Source organism: Convolutriloba macropyga, chromosome 13 (assembly GCF_964194025.1).
Source record: "Convolutriloba macropyga chromosome 13, txConMacr16.3, whole genome shotgun sequence".
Taxonomy (NCBI): Eukaryota; Metazoa; Xenacoelomorpha; order Acoela; family Convolutidae; genus Convolutriloba; species Convolutriloba macropyga.
Window position 1 is genome coordinate 19,975,711 of NC_134480.1, and position 19,536 is coordinate 19,995,246.

Below are 19,536 nucleotides of genomic sequence, written 5' to 3' on the forward strand. Positions count from 1 at the left end.
GATCAAGTTTGTTAATTATTTTTAGATTATATTTACAATTGTGTCGATATTGCTTCGGGACTATTTTGACTGGGACCATTTTGTCTGCTTTTATTGGACTAATTCATCTGGGACTGTTTTTTTCCGGACACGGATTCGCCTCTCGATCTGAACACACGGTTTATACTTGTTGTTGACAATAGAGAAGTGGGTAGCGACAAAAACATTTTCTGAAAACTGTCCCATTTTATAACATTCTGAACTATTTACAACATTTAGTTTCATTAGAAGCCAGTTTGATGTTTTTAGTTAGCACCGTTCACTGCTGAGAGCAAAATTCCAAACTCCGAACTCCTCATGTTCAACCCAGGGCCAGCTGGACGCCAAAAAATCCACAAGGAATGCACTCTTCATCTGCCCTCAGTTACGCTTCATAATCTTCTTGATGTGCTTTCCGGGTACTATTACAAGACCCACTTGACGCGATTCCTCCTCTGAAAAATAAACCAAGAGTAAACCTTAAACCATCAATCAGGCACAAAAACTCCAACATAATTCTGCTTGGAGCAGTCTTCATGTCATAGATGTAGACGTAAGTCTAACACTTTAAAAGTTAAAAGTTCTTAGAAGCGTTATTCAATATTAGAGGAAACAATCCCCAACCAGTTATACTATTGAATGTTATTTTTCACACTAGTATAATGGTATTTCAATTGTAATGGCTCTATGCGCCTATCATTAGGGTACATATACAATAATAAAAGCAAATTACACATGAAGATAAAATGCTGAAAAATTGAGTTAACTGTGATACTTAAAAAATCAAGAACAATTTTACCTCTGTTGGCTGCGTTTAATCAAAACCCCATAGTTGAAATAATTATACATTTCGTTTCTACGTCCAGTTGTGGTGATCAAGTACTATCAATGTGTGATTTTACAAAACTGTCAAAAGAGATCAAGTAACCTCTAATTGGGCCTCCAAGAAGCTGGCCTTAATTGTTCCGACCCTCTTGAGGGGGGAGGAACTATATACTCAACTGGGTTTTTTTTTGTTCCGTGAATTTTCGCCGCTCGATATATTCATCGTAGAGAGTTGAGACTGGTATCATTAGAAAGCTCGTCCAGCGTAGAATATGGAATTAAAAAGATTTTTTAAATTTTCGTTTTCTACAGGGAGTTATCGAGGCTTAAACTTCTGAGAAAATAAGAGTGAATTCACGTTGTTTTTATTCACATTTTCCGGAATTTTTGCCTAAATTTTCGTCAATTTTGCTAAAATTTGTTATAATTTTTCAGAATAGTGTCGTTGATTTTATTTTTGAAGACGAACAAGCATTTTTGATTGTTTTGATTTAATTTTTTGGTCAAAAAATCTGGATAAACATTTCAAAATTTAGCCTTTTTCATCAACAACAGCACGAAATAAGATACTTTAGTCCACTTTGATTAAATTTGCCTACAGTACACCCCCAAACATCACTCGTACAATCTTTGTAGACTCAGAGGGGGGCTATTTCTACTTCAGAGTCCGCAGAGAGTTCCTTGTAGTTAAAACTTTGCCGTTTTTTGCTAACTTTACTCGTTGATTATCAAAAATGCAAAATTTATTTTGAGTTTCAACTCAGAAATTATCTATATCTACAACATTCGAAAAATCAATTGTTCTTAACGGACAATTAAGTATTAACAGAGGTAGTTTTGGGCCATTCTTGGACTGTTACAATCCAAAAAAAATCGGGTTGTAATCAGTCGGTCTTTTTTTTTCAAAAAAAAAGACTTTTTTTAATAATAAAGAACAGAACATATCAAATCAAAGCTCAGGAGTGATAGGTCCAACCAATTCGTTTGCTAAACAGCTCCAGGCTAATGCATTTAGTTTTTTAATTGAAAGTTTATGGTCGTTTTTTTTAAAAAAATAATTGACTTTTCAATAAATAATGGCTTAATTAACTTTTCCTCTATTTTTTTCTTAATTTGTTCAACTTCCAGCTTAGTGTCAGCAAAAAAAGACTGCTTCTTCTTTCTACTGAGTTAACATTTATTCTCGGTTGCAGTTTTAAGCCTGAAATTATTGTTTTCTGGCTTTGATACTACAAGATTTTAGATTTTTGTTTGTTTTGATATTTGCCAGTTTTTCACGTTTTCTAATTTTGTCACATTATCACATTATTGACAGTTCTCATGTCACCTTATTAGCATTCAAATTCAAGCACAATTGAACATATTAAAATCCTGAAAGATATAAATCATCGTTTTAATGGCCTCGACGCCTCTTTCTTGAAGAAATCAATTGAATTTTTTAATTTTGTCTTAACTGTCATTTATACTTTGTCGTTTCGGTCGTATGAAATTTCCTGTATAGTGACAGCTTTCATTGGCTTTTCATGGAAGAATAGAAAAACCGATATTCTGATATAGCAGATAGCTGATGGCTTTTATGACTTTCAAACCCATCGTTTTCCAAAATTAAAAAAAAAACTTTTTTAACTTCGCAATTTTGTTCTTTTTATGTTTCTTTTTGTTACCTAATCTCGTTAGTTGATTACAGGTCAAATATGACATTATGGGTGTCAAGGGAATAAAAGGGATTGGTGTCCCAAAATCTTTTTTTAAAAGATTTTGTTATGACCTTACTGGCTTCGACACCGCTTTTTCACAAAAAAAAATAAATTAATTTGATTTCTGTCATATTTGACGTTCTTTTTCTAGATGCAAGAAATATTCTGGATAATTACAGGTCTCGAGGGTTTCCTTTTCATGAAAAAACGACGATATTTAAATAGCTCTTTTTGTAATTAATGCCTTTCTTGACATTGAATGTAATTTTGTTTCGAAAAAAAATTAAAAGTATTACATACTTTAGCACTTCGCCTTTTTGTCTACTTGTTACCTAGTCTTACTAATGAATGGCCACGTACTACATTATAGCTGTTTGAAGAAGGCGCAATCAAATATATTTTGAGTGCCAAAATTTGGCTTGACGGTTTTGACAGCGTTTTCTGGCAAGTTTCAATTGAAATTTTGTTTGTTCTTTGTTGTTCTTTTTAGCCGCTCTTAAAAATGAATAAGGTCAGGTCCTAATGCCCTTCTATAGAAGCAATGGTAATCGCAAATTTGTGGTAATATTAATTTATTCCTAATGGTATTTATTACTTTGAAGTTAATTGTTTCAAAAAATTAAGTTAATTTTTTTTACTTTTGTTTTTGTTCTTTTTTGTATAATTGTTACCAAACCTTTTTATGGACTGGTCGCATATGTTTTCTGGTGATTTATAAGTTATTTTTGTTTAGTTTCAGGTTTATCTGACGGTATGTTGACTTTGTTATTAAATTTAGTTTTTAAGAGGGACATAAATTTTTTGATATAATTAATGTTTGTTGTTGTTGTTGTTTGATTTTGCTGTTCGTTTTGACTCGCTTTCTTAATATTGACATATTACAGCAATCTAATGCATCAAATTTTACTCCACTGAGTTATTTGTTTTGGAGGTTATCTTATCGTTCATACAGAATTTTTTGAAAAAGACTTGGGCTTTTTTGGGATTCGCAAAAAATAATTTTTGGGTTTTTCTATCTGTTCCTCATTTGGTAGACAATTATGCCAAAATTTTGGATGGGCGGGGTCGGAACCTTATGTGCCATTGCACATTACCGAGCCGCCTTGTTCGTATAAGGACTTTTTCAAGAAGTTTTCTTCTCCAGTGTATTGCTCAATTTTTACCACATAGTAGTCTAGTTTTTTTGAACAAAATGTGAAACCAACTAAAAGGCAATATAAGAACGTGCGTGACTTCCGGAGAGAGAACACCTGCAAATTAATAATCTAGCTCATCTAAATTGTTACAGCTATTTTACGTCTAAGTACATGATAGGTCATAAATTTTAGTCGCCCGAGGGACTAACTGCCCTGACACGAAGGCGCTTGCGCCCGAGTTCTGGACACAAAGAACGTGGTGACTACGATTTGTTTTAACGTATTTAGAGAATCGAAAACTTTTCTCGACACTTGAGAAGGAATCAAGATTTTTCAAGTGCAAGAGGGCGACTATGTAGGGCAAGAATAACTAGAGTTAGGAGGGCAATTGTGGTTACAAAATTTAGACAAAGGCGCGGTTAAACATTAATATTGCTTACGTGTTTTCCCCTCCAGGTCCGTTTCGAAGATTTAATTACAAACTAATTGACTGTTGCGCTCCTGGAAGTTTTAGTTCCTGACAACTGAATTAATGGACAGTAAATGGAATCGTCAGTATTGGTGGAGTTTTGCTCAGTACCCATATACTACCCGATACAAAATGTGCGCATGAACCGACATTAACCGACTAAGGTGGCAAAGGCTAGAATTTTTTATGGTGCAAAGATTTCTGGACTGAGAGGGGTTAGAACAATCATGGCTCACAATTGGTTTTATTTTATCAACACGCCTAATTTTTGAATGCACGCAATTCAAATCAGTCAAATCGAAAGAATGTTCAAGAAGAAAACGGTCATGCGGAAATTTTGCATTAAAAAGACATGTTTACAATAATTACATCACACTTCGTGCGAGAGCAATTAATTAATTTGATTTGATCATTTTGTTCACTCTCACCTGGTCTTCCAGGAACATATTCCTGAGTTCCCCCAAGAATGATATTAGCATCCTTGTCAGTACACAGGAAGTCACCAACCATCACTCTCCCGTCTGTGATTGTAACTGCAAACTGTTTATTCAGACAACTCCGAATGAAATCTTTGTCCTGTTCAGAGGAGTTCAACGAATCACTGTTTGACTCTACTGAGACGTCAGCCAGGTCGGCTAATTTCATTTTACGTTCTGAAGTTGTTCATTGACGAAAGCATTTACTACGGCAGCTTCGCGCTTATAAGGAATTTGTGCCGATTTAAGCGTGCAAAAACTCTGTATTTTGTATTTAAATGTTATTGGTAAATCGTTCAAGTTTAGCCATTATGAAAAATTAATGAGACCATCCATAAGGTCAGTGCGCACCCTTACTAATGCCCATTGTTCAACGAAAAACCATACAAATCTTGAATATAAACAATAATGATACGAATTCCCCTGTTCCTATGAAATCCACTTGAGGGCAAAAAACGAAGCCTAACCGGCACAATAACGATACCCTCCAAGGGTCCTGCTAATATTCTAAACTTTAGAACGAACAAGTCCGAAAACAATCAGAATATTAGAAAAAGATGCAACAAAAAAAAAACAAAACCAAGAGTATTACCTGATAATTTTCGAGAATTTCTTTTGTTTTACAACACCAATGGTTGGTGTTTGGAGAAGATTCAGGCGATAACGGGGAAAACAGAAGGAAGATGGTTACCTCCAAAGCTCCCAAAATGACCCGCTTAGCTCAATAATGCCAGCGGTTCCTTGCTACTGTACGCTAGAAATTAGCGTTCTGTTGATTTCAATAAACTTTGTTTGGAAACATGAATTAGTTTTCAAAAGCAAAGTCACATAAGAGGAGGATGTGAAGTAATATGCTCCGGCTTATTAACATAGCCGGCAGACTGCGGAATTGGCTCGAAAAAAGGTGAACGATTTATTTCCCCGCCTTCAGCACGGGGGCATCGGCCAGGATGAACTCAATAAGGCGCTCCAAATGATGTTATTAGATCTTATTTTAGACCATTACTTTTATATCCACTGATTTAAAAAATGAAATCAAACTAACTTCGGCGCGCCGTTGATTCGACATGTAATAGTAAACTGGCAACTACTCAGTTCAGCTGCTTAATTTTTTGAAATTGCGAACCAGAGTTAAATTGCCGCACGTGAACAAAAAACAAGTAGCGAGAAAGCCTACTTTTGTTCAAACACGTTCGTCTCATTCTTTTTTAAATTTTCAAGGAAAAATTGCACGCTGCAAATACAGGTATTTTTTGAGCTTCACTTCCTGTTTCGGCGTGACAAAAAGCATCATTTCAATTTGAATTCAAAAATCAATAAAATGTGTGAACAGATCGTAAAAAAATAGCCAGAAGAGTTCCGGAAACGACTCGAAGTATACATACAATAGACTATCCTCGCTGATCTAATGAAAATTCTACGTAATTATACCAAGCATTTTAAAACAACAACACAAAAAACAACATGAGAAAACAACTGACAAAGACTGAGAGAGCATCTGATAAAATCTGTTGCTACAGACCCTGCAATGCAGTCACAAAACTATTAAAAAAGCAAAGGACAAAAAACATGAAAAAAATAGTTTTTTTTTATTCCAGTGAAAAGTGCCATATCTAGCCTTCTAGTGTTATAGCAGCAAAATCATACACAATGGCTGTTCAATGTCAACAGACCAGAAAAAACTGCAACGAGGAGCGTGAAATCAAAAATCGGCAAAAGTTCGAAAAGGACAAACTAAAAACCAGCAAAACTGCTAGACCAGCTAATTTCAACCACAATACTCCCCAATTGCCAAAATAAAAACAAGAAAAATACAAACTGTTAGAAAAGCTTAAAAGAAGGCAAAATGGTGGAAACAAAATAGAGAAATGAAACTAAAAATGCAACATTTGCTTCAAATGGTCAAAAATCCCTCCAAACACACTATTAAAGGTTTAGATAATTGAGAGAAACACTGTTGACTGAAAAATTTCAGATAAAACTACAAAACTGCCTTGAAAAAGCAGCATTTTATCTACTAAAAATTTTGCTCATTTAGCACAAAAAATTCACACTTAGGTTTCTCTGTCAAAAAACGATTTGAACAGATAGCCACTTTTTCTCTCCGCTCTTCAATTCGTTCAGTCGTTTGAACTTGGTTTTCAGATGCGATATTGACCATAACATCCTGTTTTAAATATCAAATAAACTCCAAAAATTATCGAACAGAAAACTCTTTGAGAGTGAGGTAAATCACGTCAAGACCTAAAACTTATTCAGATGAACGAAAAAACTCGTTCCAGTAAGCGTATAGATGGGGTCGCGCACGCAACCCAATACAAAATGCATCAGCACCACAAAGACGGTATCAGCACGGATGCTCTGGTCTTTATTATTTGATACTACTTCCCCTAAAGGTCTGATGACTAAACACCTGAGGCTCCGGCCAATAGGGAACTTTTCTAGGATAATCTAAATGACGCTACTATAAGTTATTATCGAGCACTAATTCGAATTAAAGTATAGTGAAACCAAAATCCGCAATTTTAAATTGACTATCAGTACTAATATTCCACAATTGAGGAAGCACATAACTTCACGAATCAAAGTGAAACAGGTAACTGAGAAAAGTTAGCTAAAAGCAGTGAAAACATTTATTATATCACTGGAAATAATAAATTGAGACTTCGTAAAGGAAAAGAAACTTGAGAAAACTTCAACAAACATAACCGTCAGCTCTCTCTCTCTCTCTCTCTCTCTCTCTCTCTCTCTCTCGCTCTCTGTCTCTCTCATAGGACTCGGCGAACGCTTGGCTTCGTTCTTATTTGCAGGAAAGACTTGGAGAGGAGTTGAAAGGGGGCTCCAAGCTGCCAGAAAATGGCTTTGCGCCTTCCCAGCATTTTATCTCTTCCCAGCAGCTTTGGTGAATAGTACACTAGAGACTAGTAGAGCTCTAAAAGAGCAGTGCAGTGACATAAAGCCCCCGGGTTTTGACTAATTAAACCATTTTTGAGAACAAAAAGTTATAACGTCAGACAAAAAATCGATCAAAATAAAAAATTGCATAAAGACAGCAGGACTAATATTTTTGCTACAAACTTCTTTTGAGAGCAGCTAAACAATTTCTCTTGTTACAGTTAAACTGGTATCTAACTTCCCTAAAGCAATCTGTGATCACCTCTCAAATCAAAAACTCAACATGAAAAAAATTAATTCGGTGTTCACTATTACCATATCTCAGCAAGAATGATTCCAATCTAAATTAACTTCAAACAGCGCACGCAAAAAAAATCGATGGATTGAACTGTGTAGAGATTGATCGAGGCTCTCAGTTGATTACGATCCCTTTCAAACTTCTGACAGAAATTCTCGCAAGCAAGACAAAAGCTAATTAATTTTTTTGAAAAATTGACAACTGAGGGCCTGTTAATTAAAATAGCAGTATTAACACTACCGTTACATTTGTCACAAGTTAAAATTTAATTCGAAGCATTATTACTTTTACATCAGATGAGGCAATTGTACACAAGTTCTCCATGGTGTAACGAACATCTAAACATCCTATATTATAGTTGTTGGTATAAATAGCATCATTGGGGAGGGAGAGGGAAGGGGACTATTTTCAGAATAGACAATTACAGCATAACTGTGGCATTTTTGCATATCGGCACCAATGCTCCCGTTGGGGCATATCCTGTTAATTGTGAAAATATTTAGCTGATGGCTGGTCGTAGAAGTTTGATGAAGTCATGATTTCGCTGATTTACGGATAGCCCGGTCACGTTTCGAGGAAGCTTGCAATTGGGAGATGAAACCGGTCACAATTGGGTTTGGAGGGGTAGGAGTGGGTGGGGTAGTGCTTAAGAATATCCTGGAGATCCCTCGGGGGGCTGCTGCAATTTGGCGTTCTCTTTGCTTCCCATGATGGTGCGTATTGACTCTAAGGCCTTTTTGATTGTGTAGTCTGGCTTCCAGTTTTTCAGAACGTCCACCTTGTCAATGATAACCTGAAAAACATTCATCCTTGTTCTCTGAACTCCAATTCCAACAGCTGAGACACTCAAAGCGTGTAAACACTTAAATTTTTTAAGTTAAAAAATAGTCAGTCAAAATACCGATTTTTCCGTTATTTCACAACAATTTTAGATCTTTGCGATTGTTGACAAAAACCTGCCAATTTCTGAAACTTTTTTTTAAAATTTGCCAATGAGAATCAGTCTTTTCTGTTTCCAGTTAACTTAGCTTGTTCAGTGAAAAATGGAAAACAATGATTATTAGCAACAAAAACCGTTGGAAGACCTGGCTTCAATGAAATTGAATGGTTGTGTTAAATTTGAGAAACAGTAATTGACACCAAGAAAAACTGGTAAGACTGCAAAAAAGAGGTTGGAACAAAATTTCCAAATGTTTTAGTTGTCAACTAAAACAGAATTTGAACAACATAGCCGCTAATATGTCAGACAATAGCCCCCGTTGACCCGCTTGACGCATATCGAGATTGAAACAGAAAAAGAAAAAAACAAGACACAAAATTTGATAGGGTTTTTCTAAGTGTCAAAAAAGTTCCAATTTGATGTACATTTTAGTTAGATTCTAAAACAACTTAATTCAGCTTCTAAAATGAAGGTTATAGAGCTTAATACTAATGCGAGCTAGCAATCTCTCTAATGAACTTTGATAACCTAATGCACTATGACTTTATGGCCGAGTTTTAAAGGTTTATCCCTTTCAGTTGATTTTGCTCTTTTCACTTTGACCGTATTCTCTACATTACTTTATTCAATGAGTTATTCAAGAATCAAAAATCCATTCAGTTGAAACAGTGAGTGAAGTAAGTCACGATTGAAACGTGAAAAACGTGACTTATGTAATACGAAAAACAAGCTCAAAAGGAAAAGCAAATTTTAAAAATATGGATAGCGCCTGAATAACAACCGCTGAGAGGCTGACGGCGGCTATTAAATTTATTCATACCAATTTACTGCGTTAAGAACTTAAAAGTTCAACTGAAACAAACAACTCCAAATATCACAGAATAGATAGGTACAGCCCATAGTAACTATTAATAAACGTGAGTAACAACTAAGAAACCGCTTACAAACTTTCACCAAAAATTTGCAGACACGACCGATTAAAAAAACAGAAGACCGTCATAACCATCCCTCAAAGGAAATCATGCAAACTAGAAAAGAATAATTTTCAACCGACCTGTAAATTGAAGGGAGATAGCAGTCAGTGATTACTGTGACCCCCTATTGAGATCGAAATATGAAAAGAACATTATTGATCTTTTACAAAAGTGTCCGAAGTGCGTGGTATTTCGATTGTATTTCGTGGTTAGTCACACTCCTCTTTGATGAGGGATACACGAGTTAGTATAAACACCAATAAACATTAAGCCTGGTAACAGACAAAGTTCACATACAGAGTGCGTAGAATTGCGCTTTATAGGTATATGCAATTCCAATTTTTGATTTCGTTTTCCTAAAATTGCTATTCAGTTTAATTTATTTTGCTTATCAGTTGACGTCTAAATGCACTTTGAGAAGGAGCAAAAATGAAACTGACTGAGAGAAAGGGAAATGATTTCACGCAAAATGTCGAAAAAGATGAGAAAATAAGTAGACGCAACAACTCTTATCTGACGTAAAGAAACAGGACATGTCCTTAGATACAATCCAAAGAATCGATCCACAAAAAACAATCCTTGACCTGACCAGCAGAACAATTAAACGATACGAGACAAGAGAAAAAGTCAAGAGGACAAAAACTACTCAATATTTGTGGAAGGTTTCTGGCCCGAATGTCTTCAAATTGAAAATTGCAATAATAAACTCAACGAACGATCACATTTGCGATCTCAAAGAGGTTTAATTGACACTTGAACTCATAAAAAAACATAGCCGGCAGATTGCCGGAAAATAGCCGCAATAGACGCTTGTGGCTTGCTTGTGGCTTAACATGAATTGAAACAACTATAGAAAAAAAAATAGACAGATCGACCACCAGTCCTTTAACAGACCACTAGACTTTTTGGGTTAGCTTCTGACTGTCATTTTTATGAGACACATAAGCTCTGAGGAGAAAGAGCCCTAATAGGGCTTTTCAAAATTAGAATGTTTTCAGTTCGTGCCCCCTCAGCTTAGTGGGCGCATATTATTTGACCCCCCAGATGCACGTGCAATATTTGGGGGGGGGGGGGGGCACAAACGGAAAAGATCCCAAAATTAATATTCGAAATCAAAAACTCAAGACTCTAATATTCAAGAATTAGGGCAAATGTTTGGCACTACTTAGATGCACACTATTGACCTTTAATAAGTAAATGTTCACAAAATTTAAAGTTTCATAAGTGAGCTCAGAAGTCATTTTTGGAGTGAGGTAAGTCATTGAAAAAGTCAATTCCAAGAAGTTACGGTAAGACAAAACAAAAATCTGTTAGATGAAGTAAAAAAACATAGCAGGACAAGTCCTGACGTACAATTCAAAGAATTTTCATTGACTAAACAGAAAACTAGACGAAGAACGGACTTTGAATGGATTGTGAAAACCATTTAGAAAATCCGATCCAAAAAATTGAAAAAACTGTAAAAATCAAAGTGAAATTGCCGCATGTGAACAAAAAACACTAGCGAGAAAGCGAATTTTGTTCAACCACCGTTTTCTCACACTACTTTAAATTTAGAGAGAAAAAATTTCACGCCGCAAAACCACTCGCTTTTTCGCTCCACTTCTTGTTTCGGCGTGACCAAAATCATTACTCCAATTTGACTTCAAAAATCATGAAAATGTGTGAACAGAGCTTAAAAAAAAGACAGCGCCCCAATACAATTCAAATTCTTTGAATTGTAAAAAGAAATTTAGGAGCGCTATAACAGCCGCCTAGAATTGAGGACGGGGCTATTAATCATATACAAAATTGCGAAAATCAAAGAAACTTGTCAATTTCGCATACTTAAATCTTCGAGACTAACTCTCCCAGCCGAAAAGCATCAAATCAACTGAATTTCAGACTAGTTAGTTGAACCTTGGTTCGACAACTGGAGGCAAAATGACTCAATAAACAAAAATTTGAAAACATAAGCTTACTAAAACGTTGCTTCTTGAACTAATGTTCTTGAAACTAATGTCCTCAAAAAAACCATTTTCTTGCTGCTAAAACCAAACCATTGACCCAAGCAGAAGACTTTCAAAAATTACTTGGCTGCCAAGAAAGCCATTACTCACTTTTGGTTTGTAAAATACCTGAGAACCAAAACCTCTCTTCGAACCGTAAAAAGCCTGTAGAAAACCAATACTCCTCTTTGAGTCCCAAAAGACGCATGATACTACAATAATTGCTGCATACTTCATTCGGGAGCAGTCGAGCATAATTGATATTAAGCACAAAAAGCAAGCAAAGAATGATAGTGGTATGTGTTGTGGATGCGGAGTGCGTACCCTTCCTTTTTGGTCTACGCAGGTGCAATTAACTCTGGTGGTGAAGCTCATGACTGGGGGAACCGCGGGATAGTCCTTGGACACCTTGATGTGAAGCGTGTAGATGCGAGAATCAAATGTCGACTGAAATAAACAAAACTCACTACTCCCACGATTAGCAGACAAAGTTCCAACATCAGATTATTTTAATCTTATCATTTACAATTGTAATTTACCCTTTCAAACATGAATAGTAAAGTTCTCAGGAGTTGAGCAATGTCTAAGCAAGCTACGTGTATATGTTAGAAGCAATAGAAAAAAATTGAAACGCACCGTGGGTTCAGAAACAATCCAGCTCACAAAGTTGCAAAAAGTCTGCAACTGAAACGCGCTTAAATAATAAAAACTTGAAAATTTACGCTAAGATAAACAAAATTGGGATCTTTTCCGTTTGTCGTAAGAAAAAGGACAGCTGAGAACAGGCCGCTGTGGCCTAATGCTGTTCAGCTGCGATTACGCAGGAACCAAAATTATTTTATATTTTATGTAATACCACGTGCTCTGTAACTAGGGGGCGCATAATTTTGTGGAAAAGATACCACAAAATCAGTAACTCGTTCGCTATTAAAAGTCTATCAAGAAATGCATTTCAAACTCTCATATTAATTGCGAATAGCTCGGTGAAGTGCAAGCCGGTACTTTTCATTATTACGCTATTAATAAGCTTAAAAAATGAGAACTAATTCGAGAAACTGATTTACCCCTCCAATTTTAGTGCCCAATAAAAATGGTATATCCTAAGAAATCCCATCAAAACTATTAATTAAATTGGTAGCTCTGGGTTCAAATTATCAAATTTTGTGAAATAAAGAAAAAATCTGCCATTTGACCTCTATTAAAAGCAGTAAACTATTCCAATACGTGACCAGTTTAAAACACGGCATATTTGCTATTGGAATGTACCCTTTATACTTGTGATACTTTTGATGCTCTATGGCCGATAAAACACACGATAAAATATCTGAAAGATTCTCCAGAAGTTCGTCAATTAATTCTCCGCAAGTTTATCAATCAATTCATTTTCTAATTGTTCCGACCCACCTTTCTGGGGAGGATGTATATACTCAAATGCGTTTTTTGTTCAGTCAATTTCCGCCGATCGATATTTTCATCACAGAGAGTTGTGAGTAATAGCATTAGAAAGCCCGTCCAGCGTAGAATATGAAATTAAAAAGTTTTTTTTTTTCGAATTTCGTTTTGAGCATGGAGTTATCGAGGTTTCAAGTTTTGTAAACATTTTAACGGATTTCAGTAGCTTTTGTTCACATTAAAACACCTTTTTCAATAGTTAACCAAGTTTTCACGGTTTTAATTTAGAAGACAGAACGAAGTTGCTGAGGAGTCTGATCCAAAATTTTTCCTAACATTTTTTGCTTAATTTTCCTGGTAAAATTAACCGGAGGTACACACCGAAAAACTGCTGACGTAGTCTTCTCAAACACCAAATTGGCTACTTTTACCTTTGCTTGCTATGGAACTGTTCTGAAATTCAATGTTTGCCGGGTTTTTTTCCAATTTAACTCGATAATATTCAAAAATTTGTCAGTTATTTTTGATATGAAATTTTCCGTAATATTATGTATTTCACTGACATTTGGAACAATTACCTGTTTTAAAATGACGACAGCAATATAGGGTAGGTTTTTGTCTGATCGCAGGATCGAATTGTATAGTTCGCTGTTCATTTCTATTCTTAAAATTTTTTTCGATGTTTGTTGTTTCTTTAGTTAATTGCCGCAATGCTATTACACAAGAATGAATTCAAACTATTACTCAATTACCGACATATGTTCTTAACGAACAAATGAAGACCAATAAAAATATATAAATTTCATTTATAAGCTCGAAGTATTTATGGTTTCAACACTTTTTTTGAGTAATTTTTTTCGGATTTTGGGTTTTATTTGATGTTTTTTGTAGTCTTCAGTTTTAGTTTCGCTAAAGACATATCGAATTGGCGTCCTATAGTTTTCTTAGTTGAAAGCTCATTGATTACGATTTTCAAAAATAAGTTTGCAAAACAAATATTGAACTTTGGAGATTTTGCCATAAATTAAACTTATCTCAGTCAACTTGTAGCTCAGTACCAGCAATGAGGTTGCATCAATTTTCTAGTTAATTGAATTGTCGAACTCAATGTGCTCAATGTTTTCAGAAAAGGTTTGGCTTTGAGACTCAAGAGTTTTCTTTTTATTTGTACATTTGTCCATTTAGTCTATATTTTTGAACACGTCTTTTCTTTTGTCACATTTTTACGTTAATGACTGGACAAATATCACAAATATTAAAATTTGGTTTCGTCTTGATTTTGATTTTCTTGTCTCGTATTCGTGTTATTGGCATATCTCAACCGCCCTCTGAAATCGCCTTGTCTACCGTTTAATGGTTTATATTTAGAGCAGTTTTTTATTCATACACCAATTATTTTCGAGATATATGTAAAAATTTGAAAACTTGCTATCTCGTCCTCTGTCGCAAGACAATTAAATCGGAAATATAAATCAGCGGGCTGGGAACATTGTTCAATCGCACGTTGCCAAGCCTCCTTGTTTTCTTATTGGCATTTAAACATACCACCCGAGAACAATTTTGCTTATAGGAAACTTTTGTGGTCTGTTTCATAAACTGTCGACAATGGAACAAATCAGCCTTTTTGTAAATACCTGTTCTAAGCCTGCCGACGTTGAAAAATCAGATGGCTGTGAATTTTATTTGAAAGTAGCTCATTTCTTAGAAATATAAAACTCCCAGTTATGTCTACAGCTCACACAAGTTAAAGAAAGAACTTTGAAAGTAGCTCATTTCTTAGAAATATAAAACTCCCAAAGTTATGTCTACAGCTCACACAAGTTAAAGAAAGAACAATCCGAAATTTGATTTGAAATGGAAAGAGCTCAGATAAAAGCCCTTGAGTTGATTCAGTGTCAGGACACAATATCCATTCCTAATATACCCAATGCAGCAAAATACCCAAAATATACCCAAAATTTATTCCAATGCCGAAATTACAAGAACGATTATTTAAAATAATATTAAGCTAATGCATTTGTCCGTGCCTTTCGAGTCATGGCAAAGTCTCAACGGCACGTGGTACTTGATACCGAACTATCACAATGGAACATGGATTAAGTTATCCGTTGAAGTATAATGAAACCTGCTTCTAATACTTAGTGCTAATTTGTAATCGGATTATTTAACAAAGATCCAGGGCTCAAATAGAGTTTAATGGCATTTTCAGTCATATTGAGAGAATGCCACATTGGTGATTTTGACATTGCCCATAGTAATATGTAACCAGTGAATCAAATAATTTGAAACGAATTCGAATTATTTCTGAGCTCATTTCAACTAAATTATTTCATAAAAATTTGGCAGGTCCTAAGTTTAAAATCTGAAGGAATTACAAACACGATATTTTTCCGAATCGGAATCATTGTTTAATCAAAAGATTCTTTAGATAAAAATTTTTCAACCATTTGGAGCAAAAAACTGCTGAAATATTTTTCACAATTAACAAAAACCCTATCATTAGTATGCAATATTCTCACGGTTAAAATCAAAAAATGGTTTCCCCGATGCAGTTTTAACTTTGTCATGCAATCTTTCGTGCCACTATAGGGCAGCGTAAAATTTGGTGCGCTATTCGTTATACGGTTTCCAACTACTTTCAATAAAATCAAGCTATTAACTCAATATGGCTCAAATCGGGGAAACCATATTTGAATCAAAACGTTTGGCTAATCCCCTCTAACTCTGGTTTGCCACTGCAAATTTGCCATATTGAATCCCAGTGACGGTCTTATGGTATACTAAACCGCCAACTTTTGGCTCATTTAGGAAAACCGCGGGACAGTGTCATGTGGCCTCGTCAAAAACAGCATAAAAGAGCCCAAAGCAGTGATAGTTGAATTTGTGCCTTTTAGGAAAACCCATGACTTCGTAGGGATCAGTATTTTCGCATGTTTCATGGTTGCCATAGGAAATTGCTTACATCATGGGCAGATCTGCCTTCGCTTTAGTTTAGCCATACCTTTGCATAGTAATGATTCGATAACAACCTTTTCATTTTTCCAAGTGATTAAACAACAGTTTTTGAAAACTTTCTGAAGAGAACTGAGGCCTAACGCATAGTAACAAAAAATTTTAGTAAGCAACAAAAAATTTGTTTGAACGAAAGGGAGTGAAATGGGCGCTACGTCGCCGTGTTAATGAAATCTTAAGCTGCAATAAATTTTGAGCTGTAATAATTAACGGTGAAATAAAGAAAAAAATTACCTAATCATAAAAATTCGAGAGCTCTTCAGTGACCCCACCTGTATACAACGCAAAAAAAATTAAAAATATCGGTCAGCAAAAACTTACGTAATAGAAGAGGCCGAGCGGGCATGAAATTACCAGCCCAATTTATGGACCGTTACAATAATATGCTCAATAATCAGATAATTCTGTCCCTTAGAAACTAAAGTAATCTACAGAAACATGTTTTCAATTTACTATTAGCGAAGATGAGGACAGGAAAGGACAAAATATGAGAGTATAAAATTCTCTAATGATTCTCTATTGGAGTATACAATTGGAGAATGGTCTTTCATGATTGGCTCATAGTAAAAGTTAACTTGCATAAATACACCGCCACCACGAGTACTCTTACAGTTTTATTTTCAGAAAAAACTAATTCTTGAGAAGATACCTTTTATGGTAACTTACCATGTTTAAAAAAAAATGCAGATTCCAGATTCTATATAAAAGCTAAATTGCTCAACGTGGGCTCTGTGGCATTCTCAAGTGAATGACACACCATGGTTTCTGCTTTTTTTCAGAAATTTTGGTTGCTCGGTCTGCTGACGAAAACGAGACACATGGTCACTTGACTTATAATCGACCGTCTGCGCTCTATGATAGAAATAGATAATTTGAGAGAAACAGAATTTGCCATTCTGTTTAGCATACAATAAAGAACCTTCTTTTCTCTACGAATCATTAAGCCATTGATTGTCCTTCACTAAAATTTGACCAGCAAATATCTCCCACCATGCAAAAATTCCAAAAATGGGAGTTCAAGAAGAAGTTTCGGCCCAAACCTTTACACAAACATATCGCATTTGGCACCTCATTGGGCTTAGTTAAACATAACCAGTGAACTGCCAAAAAAGCCACCATTGATATCCATGACCACAATTGTGATCGAAGGGAGAACTGAAGTGCGTATGTGCAAAAAATGCTGACAAATTGTGCCATTTTTATTTAATTTCGTAGTGGGCAAACTCTTGTCTTCTAATGTGAAGATACGGGAATTAAATTCAATACCAAAAAATAGATCTGATGAATAAGACTAATTAGAACAAAGTTCAAACACCGGGGAACTAAAACTTGATATTGGTTTTTACTATTGCTATTCTTGATTTCGTTTTTAATATAAACGCAGTTCATTTTAAACTGCTTTGCTGAGCAGCTGCTGCTTAGAAGCATTTTTAGCCAAATGAGCGAGAAAAATTATTTTTGAGATTTGACGTAAAATGATGAAATGGCAAAGTAAGGCACTGAGGGACAACCGTGCAGCATCGATCCTTCAATGTTTTTATAGCAGCAAATATTTATGCAATGATTCTTGCAATCCATTTCCTCTAATCTAATATCAATTCGGTTATATGATTCGAGCTGTACTATGTGGCCACTAGCTTGCAAACATGGTCGTATCTGTTTTCAATTCTGCGAGAGATTTTGATACTGCAGATTGTTTCTGCGGTCTCAGTTTTCAGGTAGTCAAAAATTACGGGAACGGCAGCATCAATTGACCTTTGAATTGTTTCAGATGTCTGCTAATCAGATTCAATCAAAACTCATAGCAGTGCACAGTCTGTTTAAGCTTCCTTCTGTAACCAGTGTTGAGTCATGATACCTCAGCGTGGGTGAAAGCTCTTTAATTAAAGTGTCATTATCCTCATTTGACACTTCGAATGTTTCAACCGATCTGCGTCATCTCGAATCATTTCAATAAATTCCAGCATGGAGCTATTTAATAAGTTTATCACCGCAATGAAGCTAAGCATAAAGACTGTAAATAGCAAATCTTGAAAGCTTCTTTCTTTCACAGATTTGTGAAATATTTTTGCGAAAATTCTAGGCTATGCTACGCTTCTGACATCAGTGACGTTGACATTAAACCACAATTTTTTTATTACCTTAGGGGGTCCCAGAATCGTAGCGACCCATTCCCTCATGTCCATATCATCCTGGTCTGCCAATCCCCAGGAGATAGTGGACTCGCTAGCTTTGAGAGAATCCTCGTGCTCTTCTAGCAGCTTGAAACTCCTCGGATACACAACTGGAGCTGCCATCGTCTATCAGCGTCAAGTCCTTCTTTCACTCGCAAACTTGCGGCCAAATCAGCACCTGAGAGACTTTTTATCGTCCGATGCAGCCTGCTTTCAAGTATGGTCTGACTTAAAAGACAAGACTTATTTAAAAGCGGTCAAATTGAATTTCAGTTCTCTTGAACAAGCCTACTTTTAAGTTCACGTTCAACTCAAAAATGGATTTACTGCATTACTTTTGTAATAAACTCCAAAGTTTGTTCGTAATTGCCGATCGAGTTGAACGTATAAGAATTTTCAATGTTTATCAATAATTTCAATTCTGAGCATTTTGTTCCAAATTCATTCGTAAAGTCAGGCCATACAGAAAGCACTCGAGAAAAATCGGAACTGCCAGAATTTTGTTTTGATATGCAGATGCAACAATACTGATTCTGCATAAAAATATTTATAAGGCCTATCAAGACATTGAAATAGTCATTAAAAGCAATGTAAGAAATATTCACTAAAAAGCATCGAAATCATTAACTACAGAAGATGAAGTCTTGTTCAGCCGGGTGTAGTTACCGAGTTTGGGGCAGTTCCGATAAATCTCGACCTCTAACTCTGTGAGAATTGAGACGTGGGAACAATAGACAATTTTGCCTTCTGTGGAAGTTGCGATTAGTGAGTATCCAGCTCAACTATCTGAAAAGGTCATACATGCGTCAACGCGAACACAAAAAAGCAGACAATAAATAGCTCCCCGATTAAATTTTAAACATAGCTGTTGAATTGGCGGAAAATAGTCGCCGTCGACGCATATCGGAATTAAAACAAATAAAGAAGAGAAAAAACTGACAGCATTTGCTTCTAAGTGCCCACATAACAGCAGCTGACGTGCGGAATCAACAAAAGTGCTAAGGAAAGAAAAGAGAGAGAGAGAAAGGGAGAGAGAGAGAGAGAGAGAGAGAGAGATACAGAGTAGGAGCAAGAAAGAGAAAGAAAGAAACCCCAACAGAGAAAGAGCTATGAATATTTTTCACGATAAGATTCGACTCTGAAACTTTAGTTTTCTAGCCTTGTTAATAATTAAACCACATAGAAAACTAAAAAGTGCAAAATTAAACAAAAATCCAGATTTCGCAGTGAAAATAACGTTCA

The 19,536-nt window shown here is 35.6% G+C and overlaps 2 protein-coding genes across 5 annotated transcripts; both read right to left on the reverse strand.

The window, feature by feature from the left end:
• Positions 1-100: 100 nt before the first annotated feature.
• LOC142352087 (uncharacterized) lies at positions 101-18,109 on the reverse strand. Its single transcript, XM_075404455.1, has 3 exons — positions 18,092-18,109; positions 4,574-4,798; positions 101-473 (listed from the first exon to the last, which is right to left on the reverse strand). The coding sequence occupies exons 2-3, from the start codon at positions 4,788-4,790 to the stop codon at positions 400-402; spliced, it is 291 nt and encodes a 96-aa protein (XP_075260570.1). The 5' UTR covers positions 4,791-4,798; positions 18,092-18,109; the 3' UTR covers positions 101-399.
• On the reverse strand, positions 7,795-19,082 carry LOC142352086 (ubiquitin-conjugating enzyme E2 variant 1-like). 4 transcript variants are annotated; one of them, XM_075404451.1, is made up of 4 exons: positions 18,999-19,082; positions 18,262-18,501; positions 12,041-12,163; positions 7,795-8,607 (listed from the first exon to the last, which is right to left on the reverse strand). In XM_075404451.1, exons 2-4 carry the CDS (start codon positions 18,415-18,417, stop codon positions 8,461-8,463), a joined length of 426 nt encoding a protein of 141 aa, XP_075260566.1. In that variant the 5' UTR covers positions 18,418-18,501; positions 18,999-19,082; the 3' UTR covers positions 7,795-8,460. The 4 variants fall into 4 exon arrangements, with proteins under 4 accessions (XP_075260566.1, XP_075260567.1, XP_075260569.1 ...); XM_075404452.1 differs by having other exon boundaries at positions 18,262-18,504; positions 18,999-19,074; XM_075404454.1 differs by having other exon boundaries at positions 18,262-18,472; positions 18,999-19,073.
• Positions 19,083-19,536: the final 454 nt, after the last annotated feature.

What these genes read in the sequence shown, in the direction of transcription:
- LOC142352086 (XM_075404451.1), bottom strand. Translation starts at nt 18,417, where the DNA reads ATGGCAGCTCCAGTTGTGTATCCGAGGAGTTTCAAGCTGCTAGAAGAG. An exon ending in CGATTCTGGGACCCCCTAAG is followed by an intron (nt 12,164 to 18,261) that starts GTAATAAAAAAA and finishes TGTTTATTTCAG; the next exon opens with TCGACATTTGATTCTCGCAT. An exon ending in GCGTAGACCAAAAAGGAAGG is followed by an intron (nt 8,608 to 12,040) that starts GTACGCACTCCG and finishes AATGTTTTTCAG; the next exon opens with GTTATCATTGACAAGGTGGA.
- LOC142352087 (XM_075404455.1), bottom strand. Translation starts at nt 4,790, where the DNA reads ATGAAATTAGCCGACCTGGCTGACGTCTCAGTAGAGTCAAACAGTGAT. An exon ending in ATATGTTCCTGGAAGACCAG is followed by an intron (nt 474 to 4,573) that starts GTGAGAGTGAAC and finishes TTTATTTTTCAG; the next exon opens with AGGAGGAATCGCGTCAAGTG.